The sequence below is a fragment of the Sus scrofa genome, chromosome 5, assembly GCF_054392235.1.
Source record: "Sus scrofa isolate SSC_HxYL_T2T_F1_AM1 chromosome 5, Sscrofa_HxYL_maternal_Yorkshire_Landrace_v2.0, whole genome shotgun sequence".
In the NCBI taxonomy this organism is placed as follows: domain Eukaryota; kingdom Metazoa; phylum Chordata; class Mammalia; order Artiodactyla; family Suidae; genus Sus; species Sus scrofa.
In genome coordinates, this window is record NC_139387.1 from 107,123,157 (window position 1) to 107,145,319 (window position 22,163).

The 22,163-nt window shown below is 36.9% G+C and overlaps 1 protein-coding gene across 42 annotated transcripts in view; it reads left to right on the forward strand.

The window, feature by feature from the left end:
• The window catches only part of PPFIA2 (PTPRF interacting protein alpha 2), a 461,887-nt gene that overhangs the window by 63,063 nt on the left and 376,661 nt on the right, over positions 1–22,163 (forward strand). For 27 of the 42 annotated variants that reach the window (XM_021093032.2, XM_084957697.1, XM_021093042.2 and 24 more), the window contains one exon: positions 13,964–14,017. The exons of the other annotated variants lie outside the window; for them this stretch is intronic. In XM_021093032.2, coding sequence (XP_020948691.1) covers positions 13,964–14,017 — 54 coding nt within the window. The remainder of the gene's footprint in view (positions 1–13,963; positions 14,018–22,163) is intronic. 42 annotated transcript variants of the gene reach the window in all.

Consider the following 22,163-nt stretch of genomic DNA (forward strand, 5'->3'; position numbering starts at 1 on the left):
AGAAATCCCACCTCTGAGTATTTATCTACAAGAATTTAAATCAGGATCTCAAAAAGATTTTTTTTTTCCTTTTTTGGCCACCCAATAGCATATGGAGTTTCCAGGCTGGGAATTAGTCCTGAGCTGCAGTTGCATCCAATGCCACATCAGTGGCAATGCTGAATCCTTAACCCACTCTGCCAGGCTGGGGATTGAATCTGCACCCCAGGGCCGTGGAGACACTACCAATCCCCATGCACCACAGCAGGAACCACTCAAAGATTCTTCACTGCAACACTACTCACAGCAGCTCAGATGTGGGAAAGATCTAAATGGAGGATTGGATAAAAAATATGGTGTGTATATACATACATACATACACAGATGCATATACACACTATGATTCAGTTTTAGTAAAAAGGAAATCCTGCCAAAAGCAATGGCATGGATGAACCTTGAGTTTATTATGCCAAGAAAAATAATCCAGTCACAGGACACATTCTGTCTGATTCCACTTAGATGAAGTGTCTAAAAGAGTCAGAGTTATAGAAGCAGAGAGTTTCCAGGGGCTGCGGACAGAGGGAAATGAGTAGCTAACCAACAGGAATAAAGTGTCAGTTATGCAAAGTGAGTAAGTTCTAGAAACTTGCTGTACAATATTGCATCTACATTTAATAGTACTGGGTTGTGCACTTGAAATTTTAAGAGGCTTGATCCCACATTAAATGTGCTTATCTATCTATCTATCGATATGTGTATGTATATTTTCCTACACAACATGTCATCAATGCACCATTAAGAGAAGATGCTTTTCAATTCTGGCAGAACATTCCTTTACAGTATTTTAGCAAGACCTGGTACAGTTCCCTGCTTGAGGATGTGGGCATGCTTGTCGTCATGGCATTGTTCTTGGCCTTTGGGCAGAGCTAAAATTGAGTAGGATTCCAATGTTAATATTGGGTTTTATATATACCTATTGCATTATGTATTCAGGATTCACAGTCTAGTTTGGGGAATGCTGGAGGCAAAGGAATAAAGACTAATCTACCATGAAAAAGTAACTGCAGGCGGTTCTTACTTTGCATGCTACTGCGTTAACTGAAACCAGTGCATATCAGAACCAGGGGAGCTGTGCCCTTGCTTTACACAGCAACTGAATTTCCACAGAGTCAAGTAAGACCAGGTTGTGGTTCTTATATCCACCAGATTTGGTTAAATTATGTCGTACAAAGTGAGGACTGTCTGCATTTTCTGTCTGGGCGGCTTCATTTTAGAGAAACTGTCAAATGTCTTGGCTCTAATCTCAAGAAACTTGTATTTCTCTGAACATAGCATTTCTGCCTGGATGTGTGGCTCAGTGGAACACTCTCATTTGCACCTGGGAGGAATAATAAATAAGGAAAATTATGTTCCAGAATCATTAAAGGAGAGATCTTAATATAAAATATTCCATTTTTATTATTATACACACACATATATATATATACACTTTGATTTACTGTATCATAAATCAAAGCATATTATTAAACTTTAACTTAATTTTGGTGGTTGTTTTTTCAGAACTTGTTCAAATGAGTTAGAAGAAAACAAGACTCTAGAACACATGCTGCCTATAGAACATTCTGTCATTGACTCTAAATATCTAGGTTGTAAGACTCTCACAGTTATGCTATAAACTCAGTTGGTTTAGTTGCATAATAGCAGTGCATTTTATGCTCTGATTTCAGTCAGTTTTATTTCCTTTACTTAATAGTATTTTGAGACTGTGATAGTGATATTGCAAACAGTGATTCTTATCAGAATCCTGGTAATATCTTTTGGAATGGAGCTGCCTGGAAGAAAAACAGGGAAATTATATGTCCTCTCGCTATTTCTACTTGCCATTACATTCATCATTCTTTCTTTCAAAAACAGAAATAGGAACAGATTTTAAAATTTTCTTGTTAAGACTAGAACTTGATAAAATTTTTCTTAAAAGAAAATAGCAATATTGTGGGAAGTTGTCTGCATATCCCCTAGATTCAAATTAGACTCTTGCTGAAAATTTGCCTGGTTTTAGATAACACTACTAATGGCTATTTTATCTAGCTCACATCTCTCTACCTGATTCCTGTTATTTCCAAAATTAAGGAGTTATCATGAAATATCTAATATTTAGCTGAAAATCTCATGCCAGACTTCTCTGAACGTGTGAACTTAATGAATTTGAAACATTCCATCTTGTTTTTTTTGCCAATTTCTTATGATTACCTTGAAAATATATTAATTGGCCCAGTACATGAGAGATAAGTTAGGGATTTATTAGAAATATCTATTTTATATGCATGTGTATTTTAAAATAAACCACTTGCCTGCTTGTTTTCAGTTCACAAACAATTCTTCTCTGCAGTTATTTAGAAATCAAAGTGGTCCATGGCTTTAAGGTACTCTAGTCAGTGGATTTGCAGATAATAGTTGGAAAAGACCAATTTTTTGAAAATTATTTCCCTTAAAAAAACCACCTCAGGATAATCTCCAATTTTTTTAACCCAGTAAAAGTTTTAGGCTATTATTTGCTGAGTTAAAGATAAAACCGATTTTTGAAAAGGGTAGGGTATTGTATTTTTTCCGGGTTACTTACTTGTGTTTTGTGTCAGGGAAAGATCAAGCATCATAAGATTAGAGGTTTAATTATAAATTAAGATCACAGTCATTGGGTCTCTGACTCTCAACAAATAAAGGCTGATAAATTCTACAGAGTATGTGTATCTAAGGTCATAACATTGATAGCCTCTTTTAAATGTTGGATCCTTCCCCTCAAGTGCTATAGTAGACTGCAGACATTCGTAAAGCCGCCCACTGCGGTACGTAAATACGTGATGCCAGATAACACAGCACTGAAAGAGGAATACATTGTGAATACATTCATGAATTTTATCCCCCGATAATTCTTACTCTGCAGCGACTTGCCCCAGTACATAAAATTTAGTAAGAGATATAGTTAGGAATTTATTAGAAATGTCTGTTGATTGATATTTAAAGATTGATCACACTTAAGTAGTGAGAATACAAATAATGTATTTAAAAAATGAAGTTGGTGAAAGTTTATGACAACCCAAGCCATGGAAATTCATGGATATTATAGGGATGATTGAGGAGGTAAAATATAAATCTCTTGCCTTTCAGGAAAAATACCTTCTTGAAATTTAATGGAGATTCATACCTAAAATTAATATATATCTGGGTCTTATCTACATGTATGCTAATGCTTATCTGTTTTAATGTATATCATTATATAATCTATGTCCATCGTCTATCTTTATTTTATACAGGCATATCTATTACTCTATGAATAATGATAGTTACTTTTAACTGATAATTTACCATAGGTTATCAATATAACTTTTAATGAACTATTATAATTAATAGTCCAATGTCCTTCTAACATAGGTAGTAAGCCATAAGTTGACTTATTTTACATGAGGCATATAAAGCAATTTGCCCAAGGTCATGCAGCTAATAAGCAGTGAGAAGCTAGGCTTGACCTGTTTTCTTGATCACTAAGATATTTCTCTTGTACATGTGTTATATTTTGTAGACTTAAGGTAAAATTAAAGGACTACTGGCTATTCCTCAGCTAGGGTCTCTTGGGTTGGTACCTCTGCTGTGTGGACAAAAATATCTGATCATCATTCTTGCCATCCAGAGATTGCAATTCTACAGTAAACTCAAAGATAATCAGCTTCCCAATGGCTGATATACACTAATATATATACACATATATGTCCAGAATGAAAGTTTTTCAGTATAGAATGAGGCATATTTCAAAGTGGTCCCCAAATACTACTGTCAGTCAATCAGCTTGTCCTCTCCTTACAAAAGTTCCTGGGAGGCTAAATTCAACATAAATATATCAAATCCTTTTCACATGTATTGGTCATGCTTTGTGATAACGACTGAAGATGCAGAGATAGCCACGTGCTTCAATGAGCTTGTTTAGCACTCACAGGAGTAAAATGACAATTATACAATGGTGTGGTAGAGTTGAGAGTTACGTGCAAGATGCTGCGGAAGTAACAGTAGAACCATTACTCCGAGAAGTCTCCTGAGAGGAGGTGATGCCTGGGCTGGGTCTCAAAGGGTAAGACTAATTCAGAGGAGGCAGAAGTGGCTTTCTAGGCAGAAGGATCTGTGGTGCAGGAGTGCAAAAACAGAACAAAAACTAAAAGCTTGACACAAAAGGGGAGTGCAGTGTTCATTATAATAGAAGTTGAAGGTTTTTTTTGAGGAAGGGGTGAAAATTGAAGTAAGGTAGTCCAGAACTATGTAATGGAAGATGTTTGATATGTTTTTCCTTCTAAGAAGAATGAGGCTTTCTTAAGAATTTTGAGTACAGGAGTAACATATGCATGTTTGCATTTGAACTCATTCTAAGGTAGTGGTTCTTAAGCGTCAGCCTGCATCAGACTCATACGGAAGGCTCGTTAAACACAGTGTTTCTGATTCATCAGGACTGGAATAAAGCCCAAGAAAATGCATTTCTAAGTTCTTGGATGACACTCATACTACTGGTCTCCAGGTTACATTTTGAGAGCCACTTCTCTGGATAAGAGATTGTATGAAGGTAACAGTAGGAAAAACCACTTACGAAAGACACTATTTTGGAGAAAGCCAGGAATAGGTGAAAATAAAATGAGACTTTGACCTAAGATGGTAAGTGCAGTAGATAGACATTGAAAGGAGGTAGGAGATGGAGCGAAGCCGGTTATTTAGAAGGAAAAATTGAATGGCTTGGTATTTGAATACCAGAGTGGGGGAAGACTGGGGCCTCCAGAAGTCTCGACTGGGTGATGGCCTGTTTATCAGAATTACCAACAGAGATAAATACTGGGGGAAGAAATTGGATGGAGGCCCTTGGCCAGAGTAATGGCAGAGGAGGAAAGGAGATGATGTGGGGATTTGGTCATACTGAGTTTAAGATGACAAGAAGCCGTCAATGTGCAAAAGCTGGCAAAGAGGAGCTGAGTCTGAGTCAGGCTTCAGCAAGAGCTTCCCTTTATCACCGCAGCCATATGGAAGGGAATAGACAAGAAAACAGCCCAAAAACCATCATAGAAGAGAGTGCTTCAAAGAGGGCACTCCACAGAAAAGGCAGAACTTTCCGTCTTCTTGCTACTTTCTTCAGAAAACCCTTTCTAAGCACCACGGACACAATTGTTTTTGATACGTATTAGATTTCCTTTCTAGGTTTGCGTTTGAGGAGGATACTTTGAAATCAGAAATATACAACAAAAATCTTTAGAATTTTATGTTTTTGCTAAATCTAGTGGCATTAATTTTTATTTATGTTGGTCAAAGAAGGATATCCTTTTTTCCATCAGAGCATATCCACTCACTTTAGAAAAACTCTGCTTGTAGTTGTATTCATTCCTTCTGCAGATATTGACTAAGTATGCTTTCTCCCAAGTCGCTACGTGGCGTGCCACTTTTCTCTTCCATATCTCCACTTGCTTAAGAAATCACAGTTGTTAAAAACCATTGCCTCTGAAGTTAGCCTGTCTAGATTTGAATACTTATTAGTTATGTAACTTTTGTCATGTCATTTGAACCCTTGAAGATTCAGTTTCATCATCTTAAAAATGGTAAAAATAATAACAGCTGAAAGACCTGGGATGATTTCTAAGACGACAATGGAGCCCTTAGCATGGCATCTGGTACAGTAAATGCTCAATAAATGCTCATTATTAGGTCTTAGGGCCTATTTATCCAGTATTCATTCAAAAACCAAATACAGTTCTTACAACGTGAAATACTCAGATTTATTGCCATCATATAAAATTTACTCCTACACCTCCTATATGTTGTAAATTTAGCACCTTATTTCTCTGAATTCTTTCTCATGCTCTTCTTTGAATTGGCCTACTTTTATACTGAAAGATCCTTGGCGACAGAGAGCATGTTATAGCCTCTGGATTCCTTACACCAGATTTACTGTGGTGCCCTGTGCTTATTTTGTGTGCAGTATACATTTGTGGACTAAATTGTCTTTGTCATTTAATGCCTTACTAAACTCTTGACTCTTTGAAAGCTGAGACATTGCCTTATTTCTCATCATGTTCTCTGTGCCCAGCACAGTGCCTCCATCATAACAGATGCTCAGTCATTTTCATTGGAAGGAATTAATTGTGTGGCTCAAGGAAAATTCAGAGTTGGCTCAAAGTGAAAGTGTAGATGTTTTTCTTTTTAAAAACAAATTTAAAGAATTTTTATATTGTGAGCCACACGGGAAGTCCATAAATTTAAATATTTTTTAACAGGCTTTTTTAGATTCCAAAAGAAAGACAATTTATAGAATTGGTTGTATGTTTCTTGCTTCATCTCTGCCTCCCAGGAAATTTACCCTGTACAGTTGCCAAGGAAACACTAACAGCTTAAGTCTGGTAAAGGAGAAAGATGCCTCATTAATAAACTCAGCTTCATTATTTTGATGCTTGCCTCAAGCAGCTGGTATTCAGTGATAAAGGATTGTTTCCATTAAGCGTTAAGTAAAAAAAAAACTGAATGATTTTTTTTAAAAGAAATTTTGCTTTCTGATTGTTAGTCCCAGTGCAAGGTACCTGCACGCTATGAGATGTTATGTAAAAATAAACATGATTGATTTTTAGTTTCATGTATTTGAACTGTTTATTAATGCTCAGAATATATGTTAGATATAAGTTTTCAAGCACTGATTTATTTTCTGCTCAATGATTCGGGTACGAAGTCTTTAATTTGAAGTATTGGCAGTATTCCATCAGAAGATAAATTTAATGTATTGTTTGTTGTCTATTAAATTATTGTATATATTTTCCTTCCTATGAACTAGAAATCCTGGGATATATATAAATGTGTTGCTTCAAGATAGGATAACATACAGTTGAGTGGATTTTTAAAGCAGGATATCTCATTAGTGATTTATAATGGAAAAAATGTACACGGTGCTTGGGGTTCTAACACCTGGGATTTCAAAGCTTCTTTCAAGCACTTACCAGCTGTGTGATCTTAGGCAAGTCATTCATTAATTGGTTCATTCAGGCATTCTAAGAAAATATAGTGTGCAAACACTCTTGCCTTGAGCCATGCTTTCAAAGTGATGTATCGGTACAACAATGAGCAGTACTTGAGTTATATACTATGAACCTTAGCATTTATATGAATACAATAATATTGCCTACTTTACTCATTCGTTCAGTCATCCATTCAAAAAGTACCCATTGTGCTCTCACCTTGTGGCAATCTGCTCTAGAGGCTGATGAGGGGTGTTCACCCCTTACTGGATCTTGACGACTCTGTTCTTTTACCTTCCTCCTTTGGGCTGGGGTGGTTGTGACGTCTCACTGCTGCTGGTGTCCATGCTTCATCATTCTCCTCAAGCCATTAAACCAACAATACCTCTGTAAAATAGCCTCCAATTCAGTGCTCTTTTATGTTGTTTTTGAGTTTAGCTTTTGTTTCCTGGATGGAACCTTCATTGATTTAAAGAGTTAGTTATATCTGGCTTGTTTTTGGAACAGTAATGGAATCAGAATGGCTGGATGACATTAGAGAAAAGGATAATGGCAAATGGCCAGAACAGTGAGATGGCCAAAGCCAGATCATCACGTGGCATTGCAAGCCCTGGTAACAAGTTTGCGTTTTATTCTAACATTAATGGTAAACCTTTGAGGGGTTTGGGTCAGTGGAGTAATCTGATCTAACCTGCATTATACACGGGTAGTTCTGCCTGCTGTGTGAGGAGTATATGGAAGAGGGGGGGACAAGGACAGATGCAGGGACAACCTAAAAAGATAAGTCTTTAGTCCAAGGAAGAATATTGTTCGTGTGATCCAAGCATTTAGGAGGGTAGTAATGAAGGTGGTAAGAAAGAGTCCCATTCAAGCCATAGTGTAGAGATAGAGTTGGAAGGATTCGCTGATGAAGTGGATCTGAGTAACTGGGTAAATCGTGATGTCAAAATGGACCGTACTATGATAGACACCCAGTGTGGGGGAGGGGTTGAGGTGAAAATCAAGCTTAACTTTGCATTATTAAGTTTGGGAGGCTATAAAACATCCGCGTGGAGATTAGAGTAGGCATTGTGAATCTCAGAGGATAAGAGGACTTCACTAGCATACCTGGTACTTAAAACCATGGTCCTAAGTAAAATCATAAAGAAGGTGAAACTCAACGTAATCTAAGAGAGAAAAATATTTTAAAAAGGATGGAGTGGCTAAATGTGTCAAACTGTGTCAAATGTGCCTTAGAGACCAAAAAAATGATGAGGGAACATTGGCAATTGATTCCGCCAATTGGATGTCATTGGCAACCTTAACAAGAGTGGGTAGCAATAATGGAGTGGGGACAAAAGTCTGCATCAAGAAAGAATTGAACCTGAGGGACATTTGGGAAGAACTTTTCTACAAAAGGGATGAGGGAAACTTAATTTTGATATTTGAAATGTTTGGATTTTTTCTATAAACATAAACAACCTCATCATATATTTTTAAAGACCTTGAAACATTTTAAATGTAATCATTCAATAAAAATGGTTGATTTTTGCTGTTTTATATTGATTTCACTAAACTTATATATTTTTGATAAATTGTTTACCACATGAAAATGCACCACATATTGAAATATAATCACTTTACTCCAAAGAATTTCTTTTTTTGTATTGAAGTATAGTTGATTTACACAACGCAGAATACTAACCACTATGCAATCATGGTGCACTGTCTGTGATTCTGTGTAGATACTAGCAGCCCTTATAAAGGAGGCTTTGTATTGCTGACATTAAGCATCAAGCCATCCCTGGGCAGCAGCATGGGGGCAGGGACCAGTTTGGCTTGCCACACTTGTATAGATTTGGTTAGGAAGGAGACAATAAGTCGAAATGGACTGAAAGAGTACATTATAAATACAACTTCAACAATGTCACCATGTTGTCAGCTTTCTACATGCCCAGAAAAGCCATGTCTAGGGTGAGACAAGTAGAGTGCTTAGGGCGATGGAGGTACCTTAGAAAACTAAATATAGAACTAAATATAGAACATATGACCCAGCAATCCCACTCTTGGGCTTATATCTAGCCAAAACTTTTCTAAAAAATACATGCACACGTATGTTCATTGCAGTACTATTCACAATAGCCAAGACATGGAAGCAACCTAAATGTCCAACGAAAGATGAATGGATAGAGAAGATGTGGTATATGTACACAATGGAATACTACTCAGCCATAAAAAGGAACAAAATAATGCCATTTGCAGCGACATGGATAGAACTAGAGACTCTCATACTAAATTAAGTCAGAAAGAGAAAGACAAATGCCATATGATAACACTTACATCTGAAATCTAATATATGGCACAAATAAATGTTTTCACAGAAAAGAAACTCATGGATTTGAAGAACAGACTTGTGGTTGCCGAGGGGGAGGAGGAGGGGGAGGGAGGGGGATGGACTGGGAATCTGGGGTAAATAGATGCAAACTGTTGGATTTGGAGTGGATAAAGCAATGGATCCTGCTGTAGAGCACTGGGAACTGTATCTAATCACTTGTTATGGAGCATGACGGAGGATAATGTGAGAAGAAGAATGTATGTGTGACTGGGTCACTTTGCTATAGAGTAGAAAGTTGACAGAGCACTGTAAACCAACTATAATGGAAAAAATAAAAATAATTTAAAAAAAAAGAAAGAAAAAAAATGCTTAGGGCACACAAGGAGTCACTCACTTTTAGGATTATACAAGTGCCAGCCTTGTTTTTGTAGGTGTGTAAGAATGCGGTGCCTAGGGCATAAAATTTGAGGAGGCCCTGGCTCTTGGGATCCTGCAAAAGCAAGATGAGCACTTGTATGACCTTCAAAATGAATGCCTATTTAAATTTTGTACCTTAGTTACATCTCTTGTCTTAGTTTCATTCTGGCCCTGGTCCCTAGTCCCACAGGACAACACTGAATTGGATGAGCCAGATGATAGACAAGGTGGACCTTCCATACTGCACCTTAGCATTTTTATAGCCTGCAGATGGATCTGGGGGTAAGGGGAGAAATGAAGTAGAAAATTTCACTGATGCCGGGGGGGAGAAAGAGGAAACAACTGTGCAGAAACTCTGCATAAGACTTGTTTACTTTGTCATGTTCCTGGGAGGCTCACAGGACATTGTGCCAAGACCTGGGCCAGCCCAAGGTTTAGCCTTGCTTGCATGGCCCATGTGGATATGTGCCAGGTCACCAGGATGCCGGGGTGAAGCTGTTCCCCTACAATTAGTATTAAAAACACAGGTTTGGAGTCATACAAATACATTTTTGAAGTCCACTTGCTAATTAATAGCTCCATGATATTAGGTAAGTTACATAAACCTTTTTACATGTCAAGTGAGAAAAGAAATAACTTATGAGGCACTTATGAGACTGTTTATACTATGTACAAAGCATTTAAAGAATGCCTGCATGTAGCAAATATTCAGTAAGTACTAATTATTTTATCAACTATTGTCCAAATACGTTGTACAGCATAGTTGAAAGAATTCCCTAACCTAGGTAAAAAATCAAAGTTCATTTTGAACAAATAATAATACAATAGTAAGTTTAAAAACTTCATAGAAAATCAATGTTCTTACTTTCTAGTGCCTTCCCTCTTTGGTTATCTACATAAAAAGGTATTTAAAGAACAAGAGAGACGTATTTGTCAAATATTTCAGTTATAATTTGTGGATAAAATATTCCAAAACCATAAAAAATTGACTCACTTTTAACTATTTTCAGTTTCTCAAGGGATTTGTTTCATCTATTAATTTTACCACATAAATACATTCGTGCCTACCTATGCTCATTCACACCTGAAAATTTTGCTTTTGCAAAAGTGATAGATAATCCATGTTTGACTTGGGTGTCTGCCCAAGTAGGACACTCTCAACTTACACTCAAAATAGAACATAAGCTCAGAAGTTGTTTTTTTTTTTAAATTAAAAGCATAAACTGAATAAAATAACATATCTGTATTTCTTTAGAGCCGTGTGTTGATAATTTGCTTTAATTCAGCACGTTAAAGAGAATAAATAGCAATGTTGGAGTTCCCATCGTGGCGCAGCAGAAATGAATCCAACTAGGAACCATGAGGTTGCGGGTTTGATCCCTGGCCTCGCTCAGTGGGTTAAGGATCTGGTATTGCTGTGAGCTGTGGTGTGGTTTGCAAATGTGGCTCGGATCCCACGTTGCTGTGGCTGTGGTGTAGGCCAGCAGCTGTAGCTCTGATTAGACCCCTAGCCTGGGAACCTCCATATGCTGCGAGTGTGGCCCTAAAAGGAAAATAAATAAATAAACGAATAAATAAATAGCAATGTCTTTTCCATTCATCTTCCAAAGTCTACTGCTGCTGTGTTTTTCTCAAGAGTGTGACTCTCAGGAAAAGCTTAAAATTTTAGAAATTTAAGTATTGGGCCAACTTTTCTACCATGGCAAGAAATTGTCATGGTAGAACTTTCTACAAGGTGATAAAATGTGTCACCTAGATTGCTAAAATGTTTTCATCTAAATTAATTTCTCCATTATCTCTCTGAAAATGCCATCAAAAAGTCTATCGTTAATATAACATATATGCGTTTCTATGTATAATGGAAAGTACAACCCAAAATATAATTAACACATTTTTTTTTCATTTAAAACGTATTTGGAAGAAAGCTTTCATATGACTAGAACTTTGTTTTTTGTCAGATAATAACAGAAATATTATCAAATAGTGCAATGAGCAGTGTGTTTTATTTTCTGTTAATCTAATACTTTAGCCATTTCACTACAAAATCTTGTTAATTTATACTGTGACATTCTAAAATAATTTTTTAAACTAGGAAGTTCCTGTTGTGGCTCAGTGGGAATAGTCCCAATTTGTATCCATGAGGATGTGGGCTCTATCCTTGTCTTCACTCAGTGGTTTAAGGATCAGCATTGCAGTGAGCTGTGGTGTGGGTTGCAGATGTGGCTTGGATCTGGCATTGCTGTGGCTGTGGTGTAGGCCATCAGCTGCAGCTCCAATTCGACCCCTAGCCTGGGAACCTCCGCATGCCACAGATGCAGCCCTAAAAAGCAAAAAATAAGTAATTTAAAAAATATATTTTATCTTTGGATTGAAAAAGAATGTTAATTTTGTTTGCCAATTTATATAAATATTTCATGCTTAATTTTATTATATACAGACACAATTTATATAGATAACTTAGTAGAAATGTTAAAGAACATGTAAGATCAAATAATTTAGGTAATTTGATTTTTTATAGCATGCATGGTATTGAAATAAAGAATTTCAATGGGATGGAGAGGGAGTGCCTTTTAAAAATAGACTTAAAATGGCAGATGTATTAATTAGGACCTGTTCGTGTTTGAGAGCCAGAAACTTAAATTTGTAGGCAGGGAGAACATCTAATTTCAAACATTGCTCAAATGATAGTACCAAGAGCTTAAAATCTACCATTATATATTACAGAAGCTCTCTTGCCTTAGCTCTTTCGCAGGCTCCCACAACACTGAAGCAATTTTTATGAGCCTCTTTGGAACTAGAATGGGGGAGAGAAGAACCTCCTCAAAGAGTTGCTGGATAAGGAAAAATATTATTTATAACATGTGCATTACAGAGAAGAACACGTAGTAATTTCCTTGGCAAGCTTTCCTTGTGGCTACCTTATCATTTACGACCTTAATAAAAACGCATGTAGAAATTCATCACCATTGAGTTCCTGCCCAAAGTCACCTCCTTCAGATGGAAACTTTCACAACACCATCCCCTCTCTCTTCCTGGCCCTGCCTTTAATATTCCCTTCGCTTATTTCAGCTCCATATTTATTGTTAAGATATCCATTTTGAGACATCAGTGAGATAATGGTGTAATTAAATTTCAAGTGGATTTGTAGCATGTCTTCTTAATGCTATCCAGGTGTTGGCTGATGCTCTGATCATAGGTATTGAACTTTCTTTTCCTTCTGTCTTTCACCTTTCGTACTGTAATTGTATTTTCCCAGGTTCCTCAACCCCATCCTTTCAACTAGATGCAAACAGATAAGTGACCGGGGTCACAAGAAGGAAACTTTGTAGCAGAAAGTGTAACTTTTCAGTACAGCCCCAGACTCCTATTCAGCTCCCCATGACCTGACAGTTTTGGTTTTTCTTTTTTCATTTATGGGGAGTAGTAGGGGGATGGTTTAAAAATTAAAACAGCTGTAAGCATTAAAATCCTGAAAGATTTTACTTAAAAAATTTGAAATTCTAGCTACTTCTGACCAAGTCCTATGAATTAGTATCCTGGAAACAGAGTGCAATTCCTGGAACCTTATCAGTACAGCTGATAAGGCTGAGTGGCAGCAGTCCCTAAAACAGGGCACTTGCTCTCTAGTTTATCACAGTCTCACCTGTTTCTCCATTCATGATACCTTTGTCAGTTGTGGTCCTTACTCAGGCGTGGTCTACTGTGGTTACTTATTCAAGATTAGAAATCCGTTCTTGTACAAGCATAGCTCATCTAACCATATCTGTTTATTTGTTCATTTTCTGTGTATAATAACAGAGTGAACGATAGATAATTAGAATTTTTGTAGGTTAAGCATTTTCAGTGGGTTCAATATGCTTGCAAATAATATGCTAAATTGACGTTTCATCATTTTTTCTTTTTTTTCTGTTCTGCTCTTACTTTAGATCTTTAGAGAACAAAATATCTACTTTCCTACCTGAAGCCATTTTCTTTGCAGATTTCAAGAATAATTAGTCTGTTTGTTTGTTGTTTCTATTGAAAGATGGTACAGAGTTGGAGAAAATATCTAGACTGATACAGCTACGTAACATTACAGTGTGCAAGATTGTCTGAAATCCCAACCAAACCAAACCAATGTAGCTGAGTGCCCTAACTTTCTAGCTAAAGAAAATATTACTCTGTGGGACTGGGAAATGCTCCATGCTGTTGCGTAGCATTTTACAATCAACACCTCTCCCCTTTTCAGGATATCGAATCCCTAACAGGAGGGCTGGCTGGTTCTAAGGGGGCTGATCCACCGGTAAGTTAGATTCTTCATTAAATTTAACTATTGACAAATTGAATGATGCACATACCAGATCATCAGTTACTTGTATACAGTTTGTCCATACAGGTAGCTTTTTGGAATAGTTTCTTTCAAAACTTTATAGCTGTGTCAGTAACTAATACAAAAATGTGACCTTGCTTTGAGGTGTCATTTGGTATGTTAAAAAGTTTTCATAACTCAAAAACTTCATATCCATATATTACCTCTAAAAATAAGAAAGCCTTAATTAGAGTGTGTAAACACTTTATGTCCTACTAATGGACTGTACCAAAGGTTAAAACTTTTTGGAACGTGAGAGTTTACAGTTTTAAATGTGTGTGATTGTGATTGCAATGTACTTTCTAGTTATGGAGAAAAAATTATTTTATCAGCCCATTTTTTTCACAGTGTTCAGTCTTGATATTGCTGTGCCAGGAAGATTCTAGAAAATTAGAGAAAATACTCAAAAGGCTTAAAGGCTTGTCGTTCTTAGGCAGTAACAAGAGATTGATAGTGTAGTATTGGAACATCATAGTCCTGTGATGTGATTTCAGAAAACATGGAATAAAATAACATTCCCATAATTTCCCGCTTGAGGCACAAACATGAGTTCGTGGTGTATATATAAAGTAATAAGATTCAGTTTATTTCAATGAATAATCATTGCATACATTTTATCATTGTTTGCTTTTCACTCTGTGTAGTTTCAGCACACACAGAATCCTGTGTTATCAATTTTTGGCTATACTTTATTGAGGCATTTTGCCAAAGTAAATAATTATATTTTTGGTGTTTTTTTAACACTTCAGACAGCACTGATGTGTTAAAAAGATAACTTTCAATTGTAGCTCTTTTCTGTGTCCTTTGATGTGTCTAATGATATCTACTTTTGATCAAATTGTGCCTAAAGCAGGCTAAACAACATATTTTAGTCCTTTCCTTTTATTTTTATTGTCTGAATTTGTGCAAGAAAAAAAAAAGTATCATCTTCAGGTAACTGCTTATATTTATACCCTGAACCTGTTACACTGGAGCATAAAACAAGATGAAATGTAAGTCAGTCCAGCAAGTATATTGCGACGGGATTTATTGCAGCCCTATATATATAATTAGTGTAGATGACTGCTGATGTATTGTAATTTCACCCTTGCACCATGTTTGTGCACGGCATTCAACTTCCACTAAAGCAACAAATCCGTTTCCTTTAAAATACCCCTCACTCTTCACTATTCCCAGAAAAATTCTATGGTAAGAAATAAGTTTTAGGAGGACATGCCCCTCGTTCAAAACAAAACTAAATGCCTCTCTTCTGCATGTGGTGATAATACTCTCAACCTGCTATTTACATGTTAAAATAAATTAGTTTATCGTATCCTCTCAAGAAGGCAAGTTTCTAAACATGGAAGATGGAATCAGCCTAAAGCCTACTTATTGAAAGAAGCCAATTTAATAAGGAGAAAAGGGTTACAGAAAGGAAAGATGGTTTCCTGAAGGAAAACTTAATCAAATTCATTCCCAACAGTTAAAAATGAAGTATGTTTGTCTGTATTTTTATACTTTGCATATGTATTTTTTCTTCAGACACACTTTACAATTTTGTGAAACTAGAGATTCTCTTTTGGCCATCCCCTTCCATGATGATGGGTGTTTTATAGTGCTGCCTACATTTTCTGAAATTCAGTGATTGTGCTTATTTTTATAACTTCTTGTAGAGTAGAAAACATTGCACAAATGTCAGAGTACACAAGAGCTTAAACAATGTTAACAGTACATAAATTTAGTGTCTACCATTGTTAAGGAGTATCATGAGCATATTACCAGAAACTATGTAATAAAATCATTTTTAAATCCTCTATAAAGCTTACATAAAGTAGTCTAAGCATACAGATGAAATGGTAATAGTATCTAGAGTTGCTTCAGTCATTTAAGAATAAGACTTTAAACTATTGTTTTTGTTTCCGAATTAGAAAACTGAATTATATGTAACCTAAGACCATTTGAAGTTTTGTATTGCTCTTCCTTTCCTGAAAAAAAGGACTATATAATAGATTATCTTAATACTATTACTTGTTATCTATTTCTAAAGTTATGCCTTTTGTATAACTGTTTACAGTGTATTACTAAACCCATTTTATGATGAAATTTTCATTGGTGGGAAATTCAATGTCCTATAATTTTTGCTCATTGAACAGTATATAAAGTACTGAAAGAATGGTCTCTCAAGGAGTTCCTGTCGTGGCTCAGTGGGTAACAAATCTGCCTAGGAACCATGAAGTTGTAGGTTTGATCCCTGGCTTTGCTTAGTGAATTGAGGATCCAGTGTTGCTGTGAGCTGTGGTGTAGGTTGCAGACATGGCTGGGATCCCGTGTTGCTGTGGCTGTGGTGTAGGCTGGCGGCTACAGCTCCGATTAGACCCCTAGCCTGGGAACCTCCATATGCCTCAGGTGTGGCCCTAAAAAGACAAAAAAAAAAAAAAAAAAAAAAAAAATCTCTCAAAAGGATGTGTAGCCATGGGGTGGGGTAATTTCTTTACTATATCTTTAACTATAAATGAATTATTTAAATTTTGAAATTTTTTCTGTGGGTACACATAAACATTATTTCTGAAGCATTAGAAAAAAGTAAATTTTGCATTTTTCCAAACAGCCAGCATTTATAAAATGTTGTGTAGGATTTGCAAATGCTATTACAAATAAATTTATATATCTGGTAAGGGTAAATTTGAGTAACTCTGGGAATATAGTTTTCATTTTTTAACAATAAATATTAAGTAGGTTTTTTTTTTTGAAAATTCAAGTAGTTTCAGCTTTAATGCTAATAATGAAAGAGAGAGTCATTTTTTTTTTTTTTCAGGGGCAATTCAAGAAGCTTTAAGGTAGCTTTCCTCTGAAAAGAATTTCAAAAAGGATGTTTTTAAATCCATAAACGGGAAATCAGTTGCTGCTGCAAATAGAAGTTGTGGATTTTTCTAAAAAAGTAGTTGTCTTAGAAATAAACTCTCCTATCATTGAGAAAATATTGCCTGTTATTTTAAAATTGTCTTTGAGGAGTTCCTGTCGTGGCGCAGTGGAAATGAATCTGACTAGGAATCTTGAGGTTATGGGTTCGATCTCTGGCCTCGATCAGCGGGTTAAGGATGATCCAGTGTTGGCTGTGAGCTGTGGTGTAGGTCATAGAGCGGCTCGGATCTGGCATTGCTATGGCTGTGGTGTAGACTAGCAGCCACAGCTCCGATTAGACTCCTAGCCTGGGAACCTCCATATGCCTCCAGTGTGGCCCCCCAAAAAAGTCAATAAATAAACACATAAATTAAATTGTCTTTGAAAAATTGAACCAAAGATATTCTACATTCTGCATATATATATATATATATATATTTTTTAATTTTCCCACTGTACAGCAAGGGGGTCAGGTTATCCTTACATGTATACATTGCAATTACAGTTTTTACCCCTGCATATATTTTTATCACAAAAATTGGATCACAGATTATCCTCTACTGCAAAAACATGGCACATATTTCCATATAAAAATACATAGGTAAAATCTAAAGAGCACAAAGTCCTTAAGTTGAATAGTCCTTTTTTAAATATACCATTTTGCTGTAGTATTTAAAAATTTAAATATATTAACATTATTAAAATATGAAAAACTCGTGAAGTGTAAGGTGTCAGGAGTGTCCCACATTATCAAATCGTTAGGCCCCCAGGCCAACCTTCAAGGAGAGCAGGGCATAAAGCCTTCCTAAGAAGGGTAAGGGCTGCATAACTCAGCTGCTGATAGCCAAGTAGATTTGAATCCTGAAAAGTAAGTACAAAGTATGAACAATTACACTGCTCTAGCAGCTGAAGCGGGTGTCTGGAGGGCTGGCATGTGTAGGCCCATGTGGAACCAGGAGTGTGACAGATCACTGGCCTGGCTTGTGCCTCTGAGCTTTGCTTCCCACGCTGCTTTGCACTTTAGTTGCTGTGTGTCCTCTTTTCAAATGCTAATGTTCTCTGAATTTCTGGAGTGTGGGGAGTACGTGAATATCCATCTAATCCATATCCTTGGGCCTCATGTGCACGATGTTCTGAACATTCTCCAGCTCTATTAATTTTTTCCCCACCGAGGAGCCAGAATTGTACATTCCACATTTTCGTACTTTCTGTTCTCATTTTAACGGTCTTGCTGATGGTTCTTAGCAATCTGAGTAAACACGCCACAGAATCTGAAACCAATTCAATTTCCTGAGGGTGCCGTTTAGACCAGATTATACATTTCTCAAATTGTAAATAGCATGAAAATTTTAAAGTCTCCAAAACTGACTTGAATTTGATTAATCGGAAAATGCCCACTCAGTAGCTCGTTTCAAAAGACAAGGGAACAAGAAATGTGGTTCTAAATTGTGATCTAATTTAATCTTTCAACCTGAACCTTGTATCACTACAGTAGTTACTTTTATTCTCCTATTTGTTTAGTCAGAATTCATTGTGTATTTGAGTGTATGCTATGTGCTGTACTTTGATTAGGTGTTGTTAATAAAGTGACAAACAATTCACAGCTTCTTATTTAAGAATCTTACAATATAGTGGAGAAGGCAGGTTGGTAAAAACTAATTAAAATGCAATGTGAGCATTAGATGGGATGAAAGTAAGAGGATTTATAATCCATTCAATGGGAATGAAAGGGGGCTGGCGAATCAAGGAAGGGAAATTCAAGAAAATCATTTTTAGTTAGAGGATGGGTTGACATCTACCAACTTGGAAAGGTGGGGCATGGTATCTTGAATGAGGAAATACTATATGCTTAAGTTAAAAAAATTAGAAAATAACTTAGAGTGGCTAGAGTATGAGGTAAACTGGAGAATGGGAGGCAGTGGTGAGATAAAAGGTAAAAGTTGAGCCAGGGCAAAAAATGAGAAATTTCATGAGAAAAAATCGTCCTCTATACTGAAGACCCTAAGAACCTACTGAAGTCTTTAAACGGGAGAGTCACTTAATCAACTCTGTCCTTTAGAAATATTTCCCTGGCTCTGCTGGAGAGTGATTTTGAGAAAGGGCTAAACAGGCAAACCTGTGAAAAAGGCTCTTGCAGTCATCTAAAGGGAGAGATGATGAAAATGATAATGGCAGCTTTGTTTGTTTGTTTGTTTGTTTGACCCACTGCATTATAAAACTAATTGAGGCAATATCTCAGGAGAAAGCAAACATTTTATTTTGTTTAAAACACTAACTTTTTAGTATGAGCCTATCAATTGACAGTGAGAATGTCAAGAAGAATGAACTGATTCATGAACTTTTAAAGACTTAGTAAATACATGAGACTAGGTGGTTGTTTAGAGAAAGGAGAATGAAACTTTATTAAAACGTCAGTACTGACTTTTGAACTTTCCTAATTTGGCACTTGAGTGTATAAGAGTACCATACATGGAGACAAGAATTCCATGAGTTAAGAGTGTTTCTGGAGGGGGAATAATGAGTTTGGTTTTGGAGACCTTAAATTGAGGTGACACATATGGGAATACATGAATGACTTTGGAATTTAAAGTCAGATATCATTTATAACCATTGATTTGAACATGTGGAATAGTTAATACACTGTGTTGGAGTTGATGATTTCCAAAAAAATGTATGCTGAATGAGAAGATAGATTTCAGAATAAAGCCCTGATGAAGAAAAGCATTTAAATAATGGTCCGAGGAGGAGTTCCCCTCGTGGCTCGGTGGTTAATGAATCCGACTAGGAACAATGACGTTGCAGGTTCGGTCCCTGCCCTTGTTCAGTGGGTTAAGAATCCGGCGTTGCCCCGTGGGCTGTGGTGTAGGTTGCAGGCGTGGCTCCGATCCCGCGTTGCTGTGGCTCTGGCGGACCCCTAGCCTGGGAACCTCCATATGCTGAGGGAGCAGCCCTAACAGTGGCAAAAAGACAAAAAAAAAAATAATAATAATAATAAAAAAATAAATAATGGTCAGAGGAAAAAAAAAAAAGGTAAGAGAAAGGGTACTCCTCAAAAAAGATAAAACCTAGATGGGTACAAGGAAAGAATACCAGGAAAGTGTGCCATCATGAGCGCCAAGGTCAAGAGAGGGTGGTGGGAATGGTTATTAGCAATTTCATGATGTCGTGAGTTCAAGAACAGGGCAGCCATTGAATTTTAGCTATAAAAAGATAAAAGGCTAAGTGAGAGTAACTTTATTTTATTTATTTATTTATTTTTTTATTTTTTTGTCTTTTTTTAGCTATTTCTTGGGCCGCTCCCGCGGCATATGGAGATTCCCAGGCTAGGGGTCGAATCGGAGCTGCAGCCACCGGCCTACACCAGAGCCACAGCAACGCGGGATCCAAGCCACACCTGCAACCTACACCACAGCTCACGGCAACGCCGGATCGTTAACCCACTGAGCAAGGGCAGGGACCGAACCCTCAACCTCATGGTTCCTAGTCGGATTTGTTAACCACTGCGCCACAACAGGAACTCCAAGAGTAACTTTAGTGGAGTAATTCCGATAGAATCAGGTTTCCAACAGACTAAAAAAAATAAATGGAAGAGAAGAACTGGATTCAATAGCTAAAGAAACAATTTGAGAGAGTTTAATTATGAAGGAAATGAAAAGAAATCATAGCCAATATAAGGGATACAATTGGGAGGCTGTTTTTTTTTTTTTTTTTGCATTTTTCCTATTATAGTTGATTTACAATGTTGTACCAATCTGCTATACAAAGTGCCCTAGTATATATATATATATATACATATTTTTTTTTGTTCTTAAAATACTATTTTCCATCATGGTCTATCCCAGGAGGCTGAATATAGTTCCCTATGCTATATGTAGGACCTCATTGTCTATCCGTTCTATCCATTCTAAATGTAATAGTTTGCATCTTTTAACCCAAAACTCCCAGTCCATCTCTCTCCCTCCTCCCTCCTCCTTGGCAACCACAAGTCTGTGCTCCAATGGAGAGACAGTTATTTTAAGGAGAGAAAATCTGAGTGTGTTGAAACATGTGGAAAGCACGTAGCGAGGGAAAAGAATCTCCTGGAGAAAGAGGAGTTGATTAATAGGTCATGGGTGAAGCAGAAAAGGATGGACTCCAAGCCATGTCACATAGAAAGAACAACACCCTTCAGATGTGAAGTGAGGGTAGAAAATAAGAATGGAAACTGATGCAAACAGTTTCGTCAGTGGGGGTCTTGTGAAGTTGAGGGAGTTTTCATTTAATGGCTTCTACTTTGCCCACAAAGTAAAAAAAAAAAAAAAAAAAAAAAAAAAAAAGCTGACTGGTGGGAGATTATGGGTTAAGATATTTCAGGAACATAGAGAAGATTTATCTAACTATTATGGATGTCAGAGAGCTGTGTACAATGTAGATGGATTAGAGGAAATGGTTGGGGTCCATTCGTCATAGGCAATGATTTTTGATGGTTATAAATAACTCGAAAGTTTGTTTTATTTTCTTCCAATAGGGCTCTGTAGCTGAGGGGTGTGTGTATGTGGCGGGGGGATGCTTACAGCCATTTTGACTTCAGATTGTTTTCAGACAATTCCTATGGAACGCCAATGGGGCAATAAATTTAGAATATTCGCAAGAATGTCAAAAGGTCTAAGCTGAGTAAGAATTGTGGTGAATATAGGAAGGAGTTGATAAAGCAGAGGATTCAGGAGTCTCAATACATTCGAAGAACAGGTGCAGTGGGTGTAGGAAGAGGGATTCAAAATTGTGGTGAGGGAGTAGGATTCTTGATTTAAGCATTTTAGGACCAAAACATTTCCAGGTGCTGATCAGATCCAGGTTGCGGTCATGGAGATGGGTTAAGGACAGAAGGAATGAAGCTCACTGGAACTGACAACATCAAGGAACTGAGAGGCCAGTTGGGTGGATGATTTATGTGGACCCTGCAACCTTTTCTACTATATTTACTCCTTCATACTCCTAACTTGTTTTACAGCTTAAGTGTCATCCAGACAGTGATAGCTGAATAATTTACATCTCTTGATTAAATCACTCCCCTGAACTTCAGACGGGTGTATCCAACTAAATATTTGACGTATCTACTTATATATCCAACAGGAATTTAAAGCATACCAAGTTAAACACTGAGCTTCTGGTCTTCTTTTTCACTCTCCACAAATCTGCAGTTTTCCCCCATTAGTTAGTG